General features: G+C 39.4%; 1 protein-coding gene across 1 annotated transcript in view; it reads left to right on the top strand.

Annotated features, from left to right (window-relative positions):
- PMFBP1 (polyamine modulated factor 1 binding protein 1) overlaps positions 1-20,243 on the top strand; it is a 54,487-nt gene that overhangs the window by 5,380 nt on the left and 28,864 nt on the right. Inside the window, exons 2-4 of the mRNA XM_006860322.1 lie at positions 3,898-4,053; positions 10,854-11,096; positions 14,590-14,811. Of these exons, the coding sequence (XP_006860384.1) occupies positions 3,898-4,053; positions 10,854-11,096; positions 14,590-14,811 (621 nt within the window). The remainder of the gene's footprint in view (positions 1-3,897; positions 4,054-10,853; positions 11,097-14,589; positions 14,812-20,243) is intronic.

The raw sequence follows: 20,243 nt of genomic DNA, 5'->3' as shown, positions 1-20,243 counted from the left end.
CTTTGCTCCCAACCTTTGCATTCTAATTATAAATACTTCTTGATTGCATGGTTGATAAATTTCAGACTGAAGAAGTTGATAGAATTCTTCAGTTTCATCATCACTAGCTCTACTGATTGGTGCGTAAATGTGAATAACAGTGGTATTTAACTGGTCTTCCTTGTAGGTGTATAGATATTGTCCTATCACAGACAGTGTTATACTTCCTTGTAGGAGTATGGATATTATCCTATCACAGACAGATCTTGATGTGTTCTTTTTGATGATGAATGTGACACCATTCTTCCTCAACTTGTCATTCTTGGCATAGTAACCCATGTGATTGTCAGATTCAAAATGGCCAATACCAGTGTCCATTTTAGCTAATTAATGCCTAGGATATCAGTGTTTATGTGTTCTATTTCATTTATGACAATTTTCCATTTTCTCTAGAATCATACTTTATAATATTCCATGTCCCAATTATTAATGGTGTTTACAGCTGTTTCTCTTCATTTCGAGTAGTGCCCACCAGCAAAATGAAGGTCCTGAAGGCTTTACTCCATTTGTGTTATCAGGGTCAACTCTACTTTGAGGAGGCAGCTCTTCCCGAGTCACGTATTTTGAGTGCCTTCCAATCTGAGGGGCTTGTCTTCTGACACTATATCTGATAATATTCTGGTGTTCTTTATCGTGTTTCAATATTCAGTATTCTGGTGCTTCTCCTAGGATTTTCAGTGACTAAATATTCGGAAGTAGTCCGTCTTTCCTTCTTCCTAGTCTGTCTTCATCTGGAAGCTCAGCTGAAACCTGTCCACTGTGGGTAACACTGCTGGTATTTAAAATAACCTTGGCATGGTTTCCAGAATCACAGCAACATGCGAGCCACCACAGTATGACAAAGTGACAGACGATATAGTTCGTAGTTCACGGAAATCACTTTACTGCTCTCCCAGAGCGAGATGGACATAGGAATCAGATGCCCTTTATGATTTGGGCTTTAGTAGTAAATGATCAAGTTTTTATTTTTAAAACTAATTTCATTTGACATTCAGCAAAACCCAGCATTTACTCAAGTAATTTAAGGAATTTCCAAAGGAAAATTAGTTAGTTTAACTTCCTTTATGAATGAAGAAACTGCCCCACTCAGGTCAGTGCTAAGGTCCAAATTAGATGAGATCATCCATACTAAAGCCTTGAAATTCTGTTGGTGCCACAGAATTGGGCTAGTGTGTCCTCTGCTCTTAGCACATTCAAAACTGGAGGGAGGAAGCATTCTTTTTTATTGGTCTGGAAAAAATAGAGCTAAATGCTTTTAATTCAGAGAGGCTCAAGTTGTTATTGTTATTTTGTGACTCCACAGTGTGCTAGACTCTATATGGCACAACCTGATGGCAAGGTCCTCACCTTAAGATACGCACACACAAAAAGTTCGTGGAGAAACTGAATGAATAGATCATGGAATTTTCCCACCAGAGAAGCACCCTCATATATTCAATTTCAAGTCAAATCTAGCACTTGGCTAGAGCAGGCATTGTATTATATCACCTAATCTTCTTATACATGCCAAGGAAAGAGAGTCCCAAAAGTGTAGCTCTTCAACAAGACTCCATACCCTATTCCTAGTGTGGCAACTGTGAGCCAAAGACTTAAAGCATTGGGATCAATCTGCTGCTCTTTGCAGAGTCAAGGATTTTATTTTCAAGTTAGAAAACAGTATCTGTACACCCTTTTTCCTTCTTCTTCTTTTTCTACCCCCGCTGCTCACACGCATCATCTTAAAAGAGTCTCTGGTAATTGTCTTAATGGTCATTACGTGCTTAGGGCACGTGACATCTACTGTTATTTTTCTGGAAGCAAGGAACAAGGGAAGGGAGCAAAAGAGGAGGGAGAGCTTTGAGATAATGAAATCCTTTTAATGACAGAGCCATGCCGTTAACCTAATTAAACTGTAAAGTGGTTAAAAAAAAAAAAATCCAGGTACTAAATGGAAATGAAGAAATAAATCAGCTGAGACAGCATCGCTTCTGGGAAACCTTCTGAATTCCGAATACTCTGACATTGCAGTGTCCGAATCTCAGGTTTGTCCTTTGTCCCCCACCACCTACTCACAGAGGTTTCTTAAACTGACCTCTCCCCTAAGACTTGAGTTACCATTTCTACATCAAGTCTCCAGTACCCTTGGGAATGTAGGTTATGTATCTCATATATTTAAGAAGTCAGATCCATCAGTGGGATATGATGCCAGAACACTGGCTATGGGAACGCCTGCTAACCACCTTGGGCTCTGTGGCTTAGATCTCCACCATTTCTGTCCACACCACCCTGGCTTCTGTGTGCTTTTACAGCTGAAACTTTTAGGAGGATGACCTGTTGGCTATTGGGGCTGCTTTGACCCTAGGAACAGAGAGCTAGAAGTACTTAGGATTCCATGGGGTTGCTCAGGGCCATTCACTAACTGATGCATGTGTTTGGCATTCCAGCTTTTATTTCCTCTAGTCATGACAAACTGAGGTATAACGTACACCCAAGAGTTCTCTGTAGGATCCAGCTAAAGCTACTTTCCTACAGGACTTTGTGTGGAATAGCACCCTCACTTGGGCTCTTCCCCTTCCCTGTCTTGCTAGCCCAAGTTGCTTACTGGTTTCTCTTGGGAGCGTTTCTTTAACTAAGCTCATGAATCCCCATCTCAGAGTTAGTTTCTGAGTAATGGAACCTAAGAAAGGCATCTACCACAAAAGCACAGGGCCTTGCTCATTTCTAAATCTCGACCTCAGAGATAGTAACGCCAGCTCTCATGGGTGTTCTGGAAAGCCGTGATAGAGTGGACGCAGTGTTCAGGACCACAGAAGGCTTTCCGTCCCCACCATTGGCATCCATGACCCTGAGAGTCGAGGGCAGCCTCCTGGTGTGATAGAGCCCTGCCCTGTAGCCCTACCAAGTTGCTCTTTCTCACTCTTATTTTGATCTTAATCACTCAGTTCCAGTCTGACCTAGCAATAATTAGCTAATCCTTTTCACTCATAATGAAAAAAAAACAGGCAACTTAAGCAATCAACCTAGGGAATTTTATCATTGCTCCATTGCTTGAAAGAAAAGCAAAAGGTTTATTAGGTGAGGGTGGTATGTGGACTTAATAGGTAGAAGAGAAAGTTACACTACTTCAGAATCCCACAATCACCCCATCACTGATTCAGTATAACCTTAGCAAGCTCACTTTTCACCTCAATGTGTTCAACAGTGACAGAACCAGCAATGTTTATAGACGGTCCACTAACCCTGTTGCCCTTGAGTTCCAACTCATAACAGAATAGAACTGCCCCATAGGGTTTCCAAGGTTGTCATCTGTATGGAAGCAGGCTGTCTCATCTTTCTCCCTGGAACAACTGGAGGCTTCAAACAACTAGCTTTTCTGTTAACAGCTTGACCGCTTGACCGTTATACTGTCAGGTCTTCTTGAGAGTCCACTTGTTGTTGTTAAGTGCCCTCGAGTCTATTCCAACTCATAGGAACCCTGTATTGGGTTTCTGAAGAGTGGCTGATGAGCTTGAACTGCTGACCTTGCAGTTCAAAGCGACCTTGCAGTCAGTCCAGTGCATTCATCCACAGCACCACCCTGGGTGCCTGAAATTATTCTACTCTGACTGCCTCATGAAAAACAGGAAAAATGTCTGTGATGCTTCCGCAGCAATGTGGTGAAGATTAATTAATATAAATAAGTAATTGTCTGAATAATGCAGAGCACTCAGACACCTTTCAATGGAGCCTGTGTAAATGCCACAGAGGATGAGCATTAACTAAGGGGTGATGGACAAATTTCCAGCAAATGTAAAGTCTCTGTCAACCTGTTAAGTAAACTACAGTGAGCATTTTCTAGATAGTTCATAATTTATACTTTTGTTTTTTCGGGCTTCCTAGGTGGGAGAGAAAGACAGAGAAGGGAGCAGCCTGAACAAAAAGCTCTTGAGCCTGCAAACTGACATCAAGAATCTACATAATGTCTGCAAGAGACGAGGAAAGACTTTGCAGGAGAATCAGCTCTGTGAAGAGGATGAAATGATGACCAGCAGCCAGGTAAGGCACTCAGCAGCTGCCACCTACCTCTGCTTCCTTGAGCAGGAGGAATAGAGAAGTTCTTTCGTCTGTCAGTCAAGAGCATTAATGGCGCAGTCTCGGGGATGTCATTAAACACACACCCTAACACCTGGGAATGGAAACCCCCTTGCTTGTCCTCAGGATTTTGCAATCTAGCTATCTCCAAGGTAATCTACATCTGTGGCTCTGTTCTTTACTGCTTCTCTGATCCTTGTACCTGGATTTACAGTACCCATAAGCCCCATCCACAGTCATTGTGAGTCAATATTGTTGTTGTTAAGTGCCATCGAGTCGGTTCAGACTCATTGTGACCCCATCTAGGGTTTCTGAGGACTGCTCGACAGGATTTCAGGAACTGTAAATCTCTATAGAAGTATCTATACTGCCTCATCTTTTCCTCCCACAGAATAGCACACAGGTTTGAACCACCACCCAAGGCTTAACCCACTGCACCACCAGGGCTGTAATGAGAGCACACCATTATCAGCTTCTTCCCCTTTTCTGCCTCAGGTTCCAGCTCCCCTATCAGAGGTTCACCCAGGAGTTCTGCTGAGAATTTGCTCTTCCCCCCTAGATAGTGCTCAATCAGAATCTACATTTTAACAAGATCCAAAAGTGACATTGTTAAAATTTTTTTAAATCTCATTAAAATGGAGAAATGAAAATTCTCCATAGGGAGTCTAAGCAGAATGAACTGACTCCAAGCCCTGGTGTCACCTCCCAAATAAACTATGACTTACACTCATTTCTTTGTCACAATGCTTGCTTCTAAGGCCCTGTGCATGTTGTTAGCTCAGGCCTCCTGGTGTGATCATCTTTCTTAGCTTGTGGTTTGGAACCAGTCCTTAGGTGAGTCGATTTCATAATCAGCCTCAGGTTTTCTCTCAGGAAACTGTAAACCTTAGATCCATAAACCAGTCTCTAAATCTCATCCATACAAGCTGAAAAGCCAGCTGGGAAATACTTTCACATATTGTTGTTGTTTTTGTTGCTGTTGTTAGATGCCTTTGAGTTGATTCTGACTCCTAGAGAACTTATGTACAACAGAATAAAACATTGTGCCAATCTCACAATTGTTAAGCTTGAGCCCATTGCTGCTGTCACTATGCCAATCCATCTCATTGGGGTCTCCCTCTTTTTGATTAACCCTCCACTTTACCAAGCATGATGTCCTCCTCCAGGGACTGGTCCCTCCTGATACCAAGTCTGAAGTATGAGAAATGAAGTCTTGCCATCCTAGCTCCTAAGGAGCAATCTGGCTGTGTTTCTTCCAAGACAGATTTGTTTGTTCTTCTAGCAGTTCATGGTACCTTTAACATTCTTATCCAGCACCATAACTCAAATGCATATTTCTTTTCCGTTGTTGTTGTTACATGCCATTGAGTCAGTTCTGACTTATAGCAACCCTGTATAGGGTTTCCAAGGAGCAGCTGGTGAGTTTGAACCACTGACCTTGTTGTTCAACTGACCTTGTGGTCTAGTGATTTATCCCACAGTGCCACACCAGCTCCCTAAAAACTTGGGCTTCCCAAGAATTTCCTGCTTGCAGTCTTCCTGTCTATTTAGGAACTTAAACTCTTGGTAAACATAAAGCTGGCACTGGTTACACAGATCTGTTGCTGGACCTTGAAGTTATCCACTCAGATGCTGTTTAAGCATCCAACTCTTCAGCATTTGTGGTGAAGGACCTGGTCTCCTTTAACGATATCTATTAGAGTTCTCCCAGGACTTACCACCTCACTAGAGAAACCACAAATTGTTTGTCTGCGATGCCCTTAAAATCCTACCAACACAGCAGTTCTACCTCACCTGACTGCACAGTCAGTACCTTCCTTTCCCCAGGAAGTCAAAGCTGGAGAAACGTCTGTGTGTTTTCTTAAATGAATCTCAGGAAGAAGATGATCATAATTCACCTCTTTATAAATATTAACATTTTAGAATTTTTTCACCATTGCTGTCCTGAGTTTACTTATTCCCCCAGTCAGGAGGCTTATAAATGTACCTGGCAACTTGAAAGAAGAAAGATATTAAATCGTGTTTTATTATTCTAATTACCCAGAAGCTTGAGACAAGGTTTAAGATCAGCTTTAAAAAAAAAAAATCCTCCCCTAGCACTTAGTGCAGAATTTAAATTGCAGACTCTGCATACAAATACACAATTACATGTAGATTCAAACTCAAAAGATTGACTCAAAATGAAACAAGGAAAGGACACTGGAAATATCACAGGAGAGTGATGATCCAATTCAAAAAGGGAAGGCCTTCTGAGTAAATGTCCCAAACTTCGTTGGCACCAGCACTGTTGTGGGGTACATATCCTGACATTCTGTAGTTCTTTGATTGTGACATGGATCTCTGGAATATATGGAGGGTATTATTTTTAGCCCAAAATTATGTAAAGCAAATCTAATTCCTGCAGATAAAAGTTATTCATTGAGTATATAAAGTTTAATGGAACCTTGATGGAAATGATCACATATAGACATCATTTGGAATCATTGGGAATGAAAAGAAAAAGATGTAAGATATTAATCTACTAAATGCAATGTGGGACTCTAGATTGGCTCCTGGAACAGGAAAAAAGACCTAGGTGGAAAAGCATGAACAACAACAGCAAAAAAAAAGCTTTCACTTTAGTTCCTAGTATTCTTCCAATGTTACTTTTTTAGTTAGAACAAATGAACCATAGTTATATATGATGTTAACATTTGGGGAATCTGGGTAAAAGGTACATAGGAACTCTCTCTACTATTTTTGCAAGTTTTCTATAAATCTAAAATGATTATAAAATAAAAAGTATGTTTTTTAAAAGGAAACCTCTGGTAAATGTCTGTGCCACAAAGATGTATCCAAAAGAAAGGCATGTAACTTAAACACACTGTTCTTCTATGCTTTCCCAAAAATTAGAAAATGCAGTTTGTAGATGACATAAAAAGTTAACAAACAAACCTATCTAATGACGTAAGGCTAAGCTAGAATTAACAAGGAAAATATCTCACTCAATACCACAAAGATAGGAAAGAAATTAATAACAATGACTATAAAAAAGAGCAGTGAGGTTTTCATTTCCTAAATGAGAAAAAAAAAAAAATCAGAGATCCGTCTATCAGAACAAAGGCAACCCGCGAGAGAGAATCAGAGAGAACTAGAACAGGAATAAAATGGTTAAAAAGTATTTTGAGAAAAGCTGGCTTTAGGCAAATCAGCACAGCCTGATGACATACTTCGAAGAGTACTTAAGGAATTGGCAGGTGTTATTACATAGCTGCTAGCGATTATTTTTGAGAACTCAAGAGGATAAAAAGAAAGTCCCTGTAGACTGAAAAAGGGTAAATGAAGTGCTCATCTTTTTAAAAAGGGAAAAAGGACAATCCTGGTAATTACAGACCTGTCAGCTTAACTTCAATATCAGGGAAAATATAGAATTTAACATTAATCAATTAGCATCAACTTGAAAAGCGCTAAAGTATTGGGTGGAAACCAATGTGACTTTTCAAAAGGCACATCATGCCAGGCCAATTAATTTCCTTCTGTGATCAAGTGGTCACATAGGCAAGGAGGAAGCAATAGCTATAATCTCTTTGACCATGAGTAGGCCTGAAATATTGACTAAAAATGGGAACAGGTTCCTGTGGGTGGCCAGTATATTCCATCTTTTCAGACATCTAAGACCCAGATAAAAACTTATCTGAGGAACCTGGTAGACCAGATGGCTTCCAGAACATGTCCAGTTCTAGATTCTTAGTCAAGAACTAACTTTCTTGTCCTAAAATAATTTCTACCTTGTTTATTTTCTCCAGACCTCAACTTAAAAATGGAAAAAACAAAACAAAAACAAAACCCTAGTAATATATTTATGTCTTCACTAGAAAGAAAGAAGAAGCAATATGAAAAGTGTTCATGCCTTGATAATACAGCTCTTTGGCACATATATAAGTGAAATCCAGGTTGAATCCATAGCATGACAGTTCCTATTCATTTAGAATTAAGAAAAATAACCCTTTGAATATGAAAAGATAAATAAGTTGAAATTTAATAGCTCTTAAATAAGCTTAGCATTTCTCCAAGTCTTTGAAATTTGATTTCTCTTAAACCCATGGTTGTCTGTATTATCCAAATATTTAAAAACCTAAGAAAACTCTAGTTCCTCTGCATACAGAAGCAGTTCTTTATAACCTGAAAAATCAGATCTGGTGCTATGTTTTCTCTGTCTTGAGGAGTTTGGGTAAACTCTGATCATCTGCCTGGTCCATCATGTTATTTTAGACCAGACAATTGAACATGACTTCTGGGGAAGAGGAATTATTAGCAGTTCATCAGTGTTACTGCTCGGTTGCTAAGCTTTCTACATACCACATCGGAAAGACATTCTTTATGCTCAGGAAGCTTTAAAGCCAAAATACACGTATGAATATAGCTGAGTACAGATAATTTCCCAAGTGTTACAAAAGGAACCTCTAAAGAAAGAGTTTGCCTTCTTTTAAAAGAAGAGTATTTCTCTCATTATTTTGGAAAATAAGAAAATCATGGGTACATAGAAGAGGAAGCATATAACAAATAGTCACTAATGGAGAGAACACAGGGGACCACAGCTAGTGTTCAACTGAGTCAGACATGGCCAGTGATGGAGAGAGAGGTCCAAATCAACAGTTACACACTAGTTCTAAAAGCACCCAGAATCCAGTTTAATTCTCAGAGATGGGAACATCTTCAAAACGTCAACAAAGTCAAGAGGAGCGGGGGGCGGGAAATGGCAAAATCTGATAAGCATTTTGTTGTTTATTTGCCTCCTAATCCCTTATATTCACTTCTTTGCTTTACGTTCTATCTCCATTAAGCACATCTTTTTAATAGTTAACCTCTTTCTTGAGAAAACACTCCTGTACACAGACACATAGTCACATGACACTACTCCAAACTCCCTGATCTCCAAAACTCATTTTTAGATGCAAATCAGTTGTGAGACTAGCAACATCCATATCTTGAAAAGAATGAAAGCATTAACTAATACTTAATATAAATGGTGGCAATTATAGCTACACAAAGTAAATACAAAACAGCTTTGCTGGACTTCAGCAAGCAGGCTCATCAACTTCCCTCCAGCCACATACTCCAGATATTCATGCCAAGAGTTCAGCTTGTCTTTGTCTAGGGTTAATTTTGCTTGGTGACCACTGCGATCCATTTTCTCTGTCTGTTTTCTCCCTTCTGAGACATTTAGGGTGAGATAAACTTCTAGGAGAGGCAGGAAAGAGTCATTCAGATTGAACTAACACAATCAGCGATTGTCTCTGGATTGAGTCTTCCGTCCCTTATCTGAGCTGTCACCACTCACCTTCAGGAGACGAAATATTTTCTTTTAGGTCCCAGCTTTTCCTGAATTACTCTCACTACAATGTCAGTTACTCAGGGCCAAAGCATGGGGTCATTTTGCCTTTTTCTTCCACCTCTAACACATAAGCAAATCCGAAAGGCTCTAGAATCCATCTACTCTCTCAACCTCCACTGCTCCCACAATGGTCCACACACCACCATCCTTTCATGCCTAGATTCATGCCTAGATTCTCCCAACTGATCTCCTTCTGTCTTAGCCTCCTTACAGTTTGTCCTCTGTAGGACAACCAGTGTGCCCTTTGTAAAATCTATGGGCTATCCTGACATTCCAACAGTCTTTCATCTCACTGAAATGAGGAGTTAAAGGGTCTCACTTCCACTTCCTCTCTGACCTCCTCTCTGCTCCTCTATCTCTACAGACACCACCCAGCCCGTTCCCACCTCCAGACTTTTGTTCTTGCTGTTATCTCTCCCTTGAATTTTCCTGCTACACATTTCCACCAGACTCCTTCCCTTGTCTCCTTCAAGTCCTAGCTCAAATATAACCTTCTCAATGTGACCTTCCCAGCACCTGTAATTCAGAATTACTACCTCCACTATCCAGGCAGACCTCTTCTCTCTTCCCAGCTTTATTTTCCTCCTTAGTGTTCCTGATCTAGTTTGAAAACATTTCCATCACTCTCCAAAATACCTTTGTGTCCCATTGCAGTTATTCCTTGTTCTAATCCCCAGACCCAGGCAACTACTAATTTACTTCCTTCTTCTCAAGGTTTGTCTTTTCTGGGCACTTCATAGAAGTGAGGGAATCCTGATGTGGCACTGTGGGCTAATGCGTCAGAATGCAAAGTTGTTTGAACTGCAAGGTTGGTGGTTCAAGCTCACCAGCTGCTCCTTGGAAACCCTATACAGGGTTGCTATGGGTCGGAATCAACTCAATGGCACTTAAAAATAACAACATATAAATGGAATCATATAAATGGAGTCATCTTTTGCTTCTTTCACTTAGCATGATGCTTTTCAGGTTTATCTCTGTTGTAGCATGAGTCACTATTCTGCCCCTTTTTATGGCTGAATCGTATTCCCTTGTATAAACATACTACAGTGTATCCATTTACCAGTCAATGGGTATTTCATACTTTTTATTTTATGTGTTCAAAAAAATGATAGTGCACCAACCATATGCCATGCACTGTTCTAGGTTCTAGGGATACAGGAGGGTATAAACAAGACAAACATGGAGTTTTCATCTTATAGGAAGAGAAACAGTAAACGAAACATATTTATTGCCAATAAAGTGAAATGTTTAATAAATACTTTGTAGATGAAAAGTTAAAAGGATGGCTAGATGGATGTGTGAATAGTTAAACAAATGAAAAATATCAAAGACTGAATGCATGCTTAGTGACAGTCTAAAGCCTTTTCAGTATACTCAGTTTGTATTACAGAACAAGAAGCAAGCATTAGCATTTGAGGAGTCCGAGACGGAGTTTGGGTCCAGCAAACAGTGTCACCTGAGACAGCTCCAACAACTGAAGGCAAAATTGCTGGACCTTCAGCAAGAACTGGAATTCCGCACAGAGGAGTTACAGACTTCATATTGTTCCCTCCTGCAGTATCAATCCATCCTAGAGAAGCAGACTTGTGACCTGGTTCAACTTCACCATCACTGCAGACTGAAAGAAGATGAGGTATAGATAACATAGCTACAGAAATGTCCCATAGGCCCATGTTCCTTCATCAGACCAAGCCTACTAGAAGTCAAACACTGGACTTACCAAGAAGAGTATCACAACAATTTGAGCAGGTTCTATAAAGTTTCCCTCTTTAATTCTTGATCTTTCTGAAGCTGAGCAGAAGGAGACTAAGCAGACCGGTGTTAGTGCACATGGGGCAGGGTGTGTGCCCATCTTCTCCATCTGTTGTTACCATTGCCACTAAAATGCAAAAGACTCTAGGTCTCTAAGAGTTACAAAAGAGAAATAAGATCAACAATTTTTAGATGATCAGCTTTTGATAAGGTATTAATTCCTGGCACCTTCACAGATGATAAGATAACCAGACATTGAATCTGAGTCCATCATCAAGAGTACCAGAGCAGTCATTTTTTTCAGACTAGAGTTTTAGAGTATGTGGACTTGGTTTAAGTATATTCTAGACATTTATTTCTATTCATGGTCCAGGGCAGTACTTTTTAAACAAGAAAGTAGCATCTCTGTAGAATCCCAAGTAAATTCCAAAGACCAGCCAAGGCTGTTGTTGTTGTTATGTGCCGTGGAGTTGGTTCCGACTCATAGCAACCCTACACAGGGTTTCCAAGGCTGTAAATCTTTACGGGAGCAGACAGCCTCATCTTTCTCCCGTGGAACTGCTGGTAGTTTCGAACTGCTGACCTTGCGTCTCGCAGCCCGATTCGTAACCACTACGCTACCAGAGCTCCAGATCCAAGGCTATGGAGCGTTAAAACCATGGTTCTACATAATGGGACAGAACAGGCCATCTCTTATACTCTTTGGTCTCTCCTGACATTTTTCTCCCTTCAGCTTTAAGATAAAATTCCAAAGAATGTTTTGGACAATGCTATTGCATAAGGACTTGAGGAGCTTTATGAGGACCTTGCAGACAAAGAAGTTTTTAAAAAGCATTACCATGGTCTAATGACCTGAGAATTTGCTAAAAATGACCAGGAGAAGGAAAGGAGGATGAGACAAAGCTTGTGGGCATAAACTATGGTTCACTAAAGTTAGTGCAGGCCTGGGTTAAATCTGGCTGGTTCACCTGAATTCATGTAGAACCCAGCCTAGACAAAATGACCCAGAATTAGTTGAGATACTGTTTGAATCTAACAGAAAACTCCAAAGTGATAGTGGCTTAGATAAGATAGATAATTTCTATGCCACGTAAAAGATGTGTGGAGGTAGGTATTCTAGTACCATGGTGGTGATTTCATATGCCAGGTACCCAGTGTCCTATCTTTTGGTTCCACCATCCTCAGCGTAAGCCTTTCATTCTCTAGTTCACTAAAGTGTTTCTGGAGCTTCAGCCATCACATCCTTGATCCAGATAAGCAGGACGAAGGAAGGCTGGTGATGAAATGAAGATATACTCCTTCTGTTTAAAGACACTAGCCAGAAGCACCCAACAACACTTCCACTTATATGTCATTGGCCATAGATAGTTGCTAGAAGGTCTCTGGAATAAGGGTTTTTTGTTAGGTGTATTGCTTTGCAAATAAAGTCTGTTGTTGTTAAGTGCCATCAAGTCAGTTCAAACTCATAGTAACCCTGTGTAGGGTTTCCAAGGAGCAACTGGTGAGTTTGAACCACCAACCTTGTGTCTCAAACTGACCTTGAGGTCTAGCACATTATCCTGCAGCACCACACCAGGATTCGTAGAGGGATTCTAATACTAAGGAGAGCAAGAATTTATATGAGATCAAAGTAACAGTTACTGCAACAGATCCCAACCTAGGATTTTCAGAAGACTGGATTCGAGGCATCCTGCCAATACTCCCAAAGTCAGCTCTTGGCTACATAGAATCACCACACCTCTGTCTACAGCTGAGTTCTCCCAAAAGCAGACTCTGAGACAAGGATATGAATGTTGTTGCTGTTGTTGTTGAATTAGTTCTAACTCATAGCAATGCCATAATAGGATTTCCAAGGAGCTACAGGTAAGTTTGAACCGCTGACGTTGCCACCCAGTGCATTATCCTACAGCGTCACACCAGTACTCCAGGAATTTACATTCAGGGGGTCATCCCAGAAAGCACAGTGAAGGAGCGGAGAAGTCAGACAAGGAAGGGCACGAAGTCTGTAAAGGAGTCACTATTAAGCAGGTTACCACTGTAGACAACTGGAGTTCAGTCCCTTTGAGGTACTCTGGGAAGTAGTGTAGAATATGCCTCAGAGTGATCCCAACATGCCCCACTGAGTCACTGGTTGAAGCTATTCCTGGATATACAAACTCCCCAGGACAGTCTAACCCTTCTGACTGAATGGTCTCTTGGGGTCAGAAAAACAGGCAAAGATACAAAGGTGCTGGCAGTTGGAATTGATTCATGTGCCAAGGGTATATGAGTGGACCAATGGTAATTTCTGTTATAAACACCTGAGTATAAAATACTACTTTCCTCTTCTCCTTATCTAATAAACATCTCAGACTAAATAATTATTTCCTAAGAAGAATCTCAAATGGTGGGTAGCACATATAATCAGCTAGCAAAATTTCTAGCAACATTCTATACTGGACTATTTGAACCAAAATAAAGACTTCCTTGATAACTCTTCATGCTTGTAACCCCTTCAGCACATGTAACTGAAGTCTTACACTTTATCACAGTCAACTGTATACAGTTGATGCTAATTTTATATCTTCTTTCCACAGCACAAAGCTCATATTTAAATCAGAAATTTCAGTTGATTGTTTCAATGAAATAATATTCAATAAATATTTGTCTGTTGGTTAACTAATAAATTGATTAGAAAGAAAAAGAATCTAAACAAGGATCATGTAAACCCCAGAGGAGTTTGGGGTTGTATGCCTCTAGTGTTTCTTAGAATTCTTGCTGACATGGACCTGTGTACACAAGGTGCTCTGTGTTTTCTAAATTAGACCTCTAGAGAACACCTGGGAAAGAAGCAATATTAGTTTTGCAAGCCCTTAAAAAAGAACAAGAAACTATACAAATTCTGTCCTATTAATTAACTAACTGGCACCCTGGTAGTGCAGTGGATTACATGCTGGGCTGCTAATTGCAAGGTCAGCAGTTCAAAGCCACCAACTGCTCTATGGGAGAAAGATGAGGCATTCTGCTCCCATAAAGATTTACAGCCTCAGAAGCCCTATACTGCATCCCTGTGATTCAGAACCGACTTGACAGCTCACCACCACCGATAAGCTAACAAGTATTTGCTGAGTTTCTACCACATGCTAAGCAGAGCAGGAAATAGATATAGTCCTGCCTTCATGGAGTTTGCCATCTAAACAGGACTATCTTTTTGTTACTAGCCATTAACGTTCTAATGTTACATATTGTAGCTTTGAGATCTGTACTGGACCTCTTCTGTTCACCTGGGTTTCTAGTTTAACTGAAAGACTCCTCTGCATGGAGTCTTATAGCCATATCCTTCCCTCACTGGATACGTCCATGGGTTAAGCATGGTTTTATTCCTACATCAACAGGTGATTCTCTATGAGGAGGAAATGGGAAGTCATGCTGAGAACATGGGGAAGGAGCTGCATATAGCACAGAAACAACTTGCCTTGGCCGGGGATAAGATTGTCTCTCTAGAAAGGAGTTTAAACCTCTACCGGGATAAATACCAGACTTCCTTGAGCAACATTGAACTACTGGAGTGCCAAGTGAAGATGTTGGAGGGGGAGCTCAGCGGAATCGTTGGTCAGGTAAGGCTTGAACTAGATCTCTCGCATCAGGAGCTCTGGCAAGGGGACATGCTTTCATGTGGTCCCCTGAAACAGTCCCATCATCATCCACCCTGGCCATCAAGTAGATGTCATTTCCTTGAAATTTTGTGGCCCTGAGCTTTTGACCATCCAGCTTTGACATCTCTTTAATATTGCTCCTTAACATTCTGGAGGTTTCTTAATTAGCTCAAAGAACTATGGACTTCAAATCAGGGAGAATTAACACATGAGCTGCCAAAGCTACCAAGTCCTCCTAGGGGCTGAGGGGAAGCAGAGGGATGAGTAAGGATGCTAGTAGGTGACAGGACTCATGCAAATCATAATTTCAGGATCAAACAGGAAGAGGAAGCCATGAGACATGGGCAAGAGAAACCCAAACACGTGTATGTGTTTCTGTTAATAGCTTTTTTAAAAAATTATTACACAAGTAATGTAATCATACAGGCTCTATAGACTGAAGTATGAAGATTCAATGTGAGCATCCACTTCAATCCTCCTTCACCCCACTCTCCTCCCACTAGGCAATTTCTACAACAATGTCTTGAGAATCTTCCCTTTGCTATGCCATTATATACACAAATGGTGAGGGTTTTCGTTTTACATAAATGGATTGTATGCATGTGATTCTATAAACTGGCTTTTAAGACATATGCTTAATACTGTCTTTTACTTGTTGCCTTGTATTCTATAGTATGGCTGCACCATCGACTGATTTGGTTGTCTCTGTGTTGCACACAAGCTGCAGTGAGCATCCTTATCTCTAGAGTAATTTCCTGAAGTGGAAAAGCTGGGTCAAAAGATATGCTTATTTTTCATGTTAGAAATAATTCTAAAGTATGTAACACAGAGACTCTACTGGTGTACACTTTACCTTACAATAACTGAAGGAGTGTATTTCATCACATCCACACTGTATGTTTTCAGTCTTTTTACTTTAGTCACACTGATGGGTGAGGGAGAAAAAATGTTCTTACTTTGAAACTTGCATTCGCTGTAGTTCTAATAGGCATGAAGCTGACTCTGAGACAGATTAGCATGCAGGACATTTTTAGGGAGAGCTCTCGACAGCAACACTTGTAAAAGGAAGGAAAAGAAAGCAGGATTGGTCAGAGGGAGAGACTGAGCTGTAGAGCTCAGTTTAAACCAATATAATTGAAGACTGAGATGAACCTTCAGCTTTGTCCTAACCTTAGAGGAGGGTGCTGGGCTTCATACCTCCATGATGACCAGTTAATTGAATGTGAGCTGCCCCTAGGAACAGGTATGACCTTGGCCAAGGCAGTTTTCTTCAGCTGGGGCAGGATCCAAAGAGCGCTGACAGCTGGGGCTGTGTCTTCTCAGGAAGCAGCCCCAGCAGCCATGGGAGTCCAAGAGGGTTTAAAAAGTTCACGGAAGAGTTCCATTACCTTTTCATTCCATTTTTTCATGAACTTTTTGAAGCCGCCTCCTAATGTCCTCCATTCCTAAAGAGGGTCTAGAAGGCACCTTCCAGGTGTGCACTGCACTAACAAGATATTGAGCCCTGATCATAAGTATATCCACCATGGGAATTCCTGTTGTATGAATTATTTGTTTAAATAATTTCCTCATTTTTATTGGGTTACTTTTTTTTGTATTGATTTACAGGAGCTTCTTATTATAGTTAATAATGATTCATTACCTTACCATAAAGATGTTCTCTCTGTCTGTAGCTTTTTGTTTTGCTTACTTAATGGTATTTTGTACCATACTAAAGTTTTTCATTTTGATGGAGTAGAATCTGCTAGTCTTTTTTTATAGATTCTAGATTTTATGTCTTGCTTAAGGCCTCCTCTACTCCCAAGATGATAAAAATTTATCTTATGTTTTCTTTTAGCACTTTTATAATTTTACATTTTTATCTTTAGTCCATCTAGAATGTATGTGTAATGCTCTAATTTTATATCTTTCTCAATGGAGCTACATTGCTCCAACACCACTTTCCCCACTAATTTCAAATGCCAACTCACTGATTCTTTTGTATGAGTGACTCTTGGTGGGCTCTCTTTTATTTTTATACTTACCTGTCAGTTCCTATACCAGTCTCACAGATTTTCAGTGGCTTTAATTTATAGTAAGTTTTGTATTCTCATGTAGGGTAAGTTCTTTTACATTATTCTTGACCATTTTTGTACATCTTTTATTGTGAAATTCAGACTAATGTGGACTTGCTGTCAAAGTATATATTGATAGGAAATATGCCGTAGAGAATATGACATGTGTCTCCTTTTATTCAGGTTTCTTGTGTGTGCTTCAGTAAAACTGTATAGTTCTCTTTATAAACATCACATAGTTCTCACTTAGTCTATTTCTAGATATATTACAGTTGTTATTGCCTTTGTGAATAGGATTTTTTACATTTAATAGTATCAATTGCCAGTGATTTATAGGAAAATTGTTTATTTTATCTCTCATCCAGCCACCTTACTGAGCTCTCTGGTCAGATTTCCAGCTGATTTTCTTGGACTTTCCTAAGTAGCATTCCCTTTCAATATTTATAAAATTTCTTTTCTATATTACTATATTGACCAGAACCCCTAGAGCATTGTAGAATTCTTACCTTGCTCTTCACGCTAAAGGAAATGTTTCAAATATTTTACCATAAAGTATAATACATTCTCCTGGCTTCTTGACAAAATCCTTTTTCAAGTTTAAGATATGATTGACTACATCTAGCTTATCAAGACTTTTTATCAAAAAATTTTGAATTTTATCATTTTTTAGCATCTATCAAGATGACGTAAAGTGTTTTCCCCTTTCATGAAGCTGTTATTGTTAAATGCTGTTAAGTTGGTTCCATCTCATAGTCACCCTGAATAGGATTTTCAAGGAGCGAGTAAAAAGTTTGAACTGCTGACCTTGTGGTTCAAACTGACCTTGTAATCCAGTGCTTTATCCCACAGTGTCACACTGGGACTCCTCATGAAGTATTTATATTAATAGATTTCCATACATACAACATTCTTTATGTTTCTGGGATAAACCCTATTTGATCATGATATATTATTACTGTAATAAACTGCCATACTAAAAGTGTTTCTTAAAAAACTTTTTTTGCGTCATCTATTTTCAAAAATTACATTCATTTTATGGCATAAATTTTTGTGCTCTCATCTCCTGTTGGTGTATGGGCTATGCTACTCTGATAAAAGACGATGGCACCTTTTCATCTTTTTTCTGTTCTCTAGAACTATTTACAGAGCATAGGAAATATCTATTGTCTTTAGTATTATAGATAGAATCAAATTTTACCCACTCGTTTGTTCAGCAATAGATTCCACATCCTTTGCATTCTTGGACTTTTTGTTTTGCTGTAATAACTCCTTTTTAATTCTTTCAGAAATGCTGTGGGTGGTACAATTTTTTGATATTTCTATGTGTGAACAAAGTTGCTGTCATTCTTGAATGTATAAAAACTTTCTGAAGTATCTCCGCTTCAGTGTTTGAAGATAATGATGCATTGTCTTATACCATCCAGTATTTAAAAGTTGTCAAATATCAATCTGTTGCTCATTCTTCAGAGGTCACATATTTTGTCTTTGAATTCTAGAGGTTTTTAGAATCAGGGTGGTTTTGTGTACTTTGCATTAAGTCTCTCAACACTTAACTTTCCCTTTTAATCTGAATATTTACCTCACATTCTCCTTCAGACCTATATTCTGAATACTATAAAGTGAAAAACTGGAGTTAATTTAAGATAGAAGAAAATTTTTTCTTCTATGACTTCTAAATTAATTCTTATTTTTCATCCTATAGTATTAAAAATATAACAGAAGAAAAAAATAAAACAAAAAAATACATCAGAAAGTATACATTTATTTTTCCTGTTTCTTAATTTTTCTATGATACTTCCTGTTCCTTTGCTTTCTTACTAAATTTTATATGGTGGTGGCAGTGGTGTGCCCCATGGAATCAGTTTCAACTCATAGCGACCCTGCCTAGGGTTTCCGAGGCTGTAAACCTTTATGGGAGCAGAAAGCCTCATCTTTCTCCCATGAAATGGCTGGTAGTTTCAAACTGTTAACCTTGAGGTTAACAGCCCAACTCGTAACCACTACACTACTTACATATTTTGTTAACCGTATATTATTTATGGTCAATTTTAAATTTCTGACTGGACTTCCCATGGGTAGGTTTCATGCTTGATAAACACAAACTAATTCTAACTTCACTGAAAAAGAGTAATTAAAGGGGCAAGTTTAATGAGGAAAGAAACAACCATCTAAACTAGACTGTAAATGGATGAACTTTTTACTCTTGTTTGAATGTATCACTTTGCCCCATTATTAGTTCAGACCAATGAAGGTAGTAGTCTTCATGCATGATTTCAAATGATCCAAGGAAAGATTTTTTTAAGTTAAATTAATATAACTATGTTTTTAGGAAAATAGGCCTGACCATTGATTATTGATGATATTGATACAATTGCTTTGAAGTGCAATTAACCCACTGTCATCAAGCCCAAAGGGCAATTATGAAATATTTATCAAAATATAAAATAAAATGCCCTTTATTCTAACAGTTCTACTTCTCTGAATTTAACCTACTCATATACAAGAATAAGTACATAGAGACTGATGTACAAAAATATTAATTTCAGCTTTTCTTTAGCAAAAACTTGGAAATAACACACATGTCCATCAGCTGAGAACTGAATCAATGCATTTAAGAGCAATATAGGATATGTACTAACATGGATGTTGTTGTTAGGTGCCATCAAGTTGTACCAACTCATAGCAACCCTAGCACAGCAGAATGAAACACTGCCTGGTCCTAGGCCAGCCTCACAATTGTTGCCATGCTTGAGCCCATTGATGCTGCCACTTTGCCAATCCATTTCACTGGGGGCTTCCTCTTTTTCTCTGACCCTCCGCTTTACCAAACACGATAGCCTTCTCCAGAGACTGGTTCCTCCTGACAATATGTCTGAAGTATGAGAGATGAAGTTTGTCCGTCCTGGTCTCCAATAAGCACTCTGGCTGCACTTCTTCCAACACAGATCTGTTTGTTCTTTTAGCAGCCCATAGTACTTTCAGTATTCTCCTCCAACACCATAACTCAAACACATCAATTCTTCTACTGTCTTCCATATTCACTGTCCAGCTTTCGCATGCATATGAGGTTATTGAAACTACCATGGCTTGAGTCAGGTGCACCTTAGTCCTCAAGCTGGCATCTTTGCTCTTCAACACTGAAAAACGGTCTTGTGCAACAGATTTGCCTAATGCAATATGTCATTTGATTTCTTGACTGCTGCTTCCATGAGTGTTGATAGTTGGTCCAAGAAGATTGAAGTCCTTAACAGCTTCAATCTCTTCTCCATTGATAAGAATGTTGTTAATTGGTCCAGTGGTGAGGATTTTGTTTCCTTGACATTGAGATGCAATCCATAC

The sequence above is a fragment of the Chrysochloris asiatica genome, unplaced genomic scaffold (assembly GCF_000296735.1).
Source record: "Chrysochloris asiatica unplaced genomic scaffold, ChrAsi1.0 scaffold00037, whole genome shotgun sequence".
Classification (NCBI taxonomy): Eukaryota; Metazoa; Chordata; class Mammalia; order Afrosoricida; family Chrysochloridae; genus Chrysochloris; species Chrysochloris asiatica.
The sequence above is the reverse complement of the archived record's forward strand: the minus strand, read 5'-3'. Positions and strand labels throughout refer to the sequence as shown.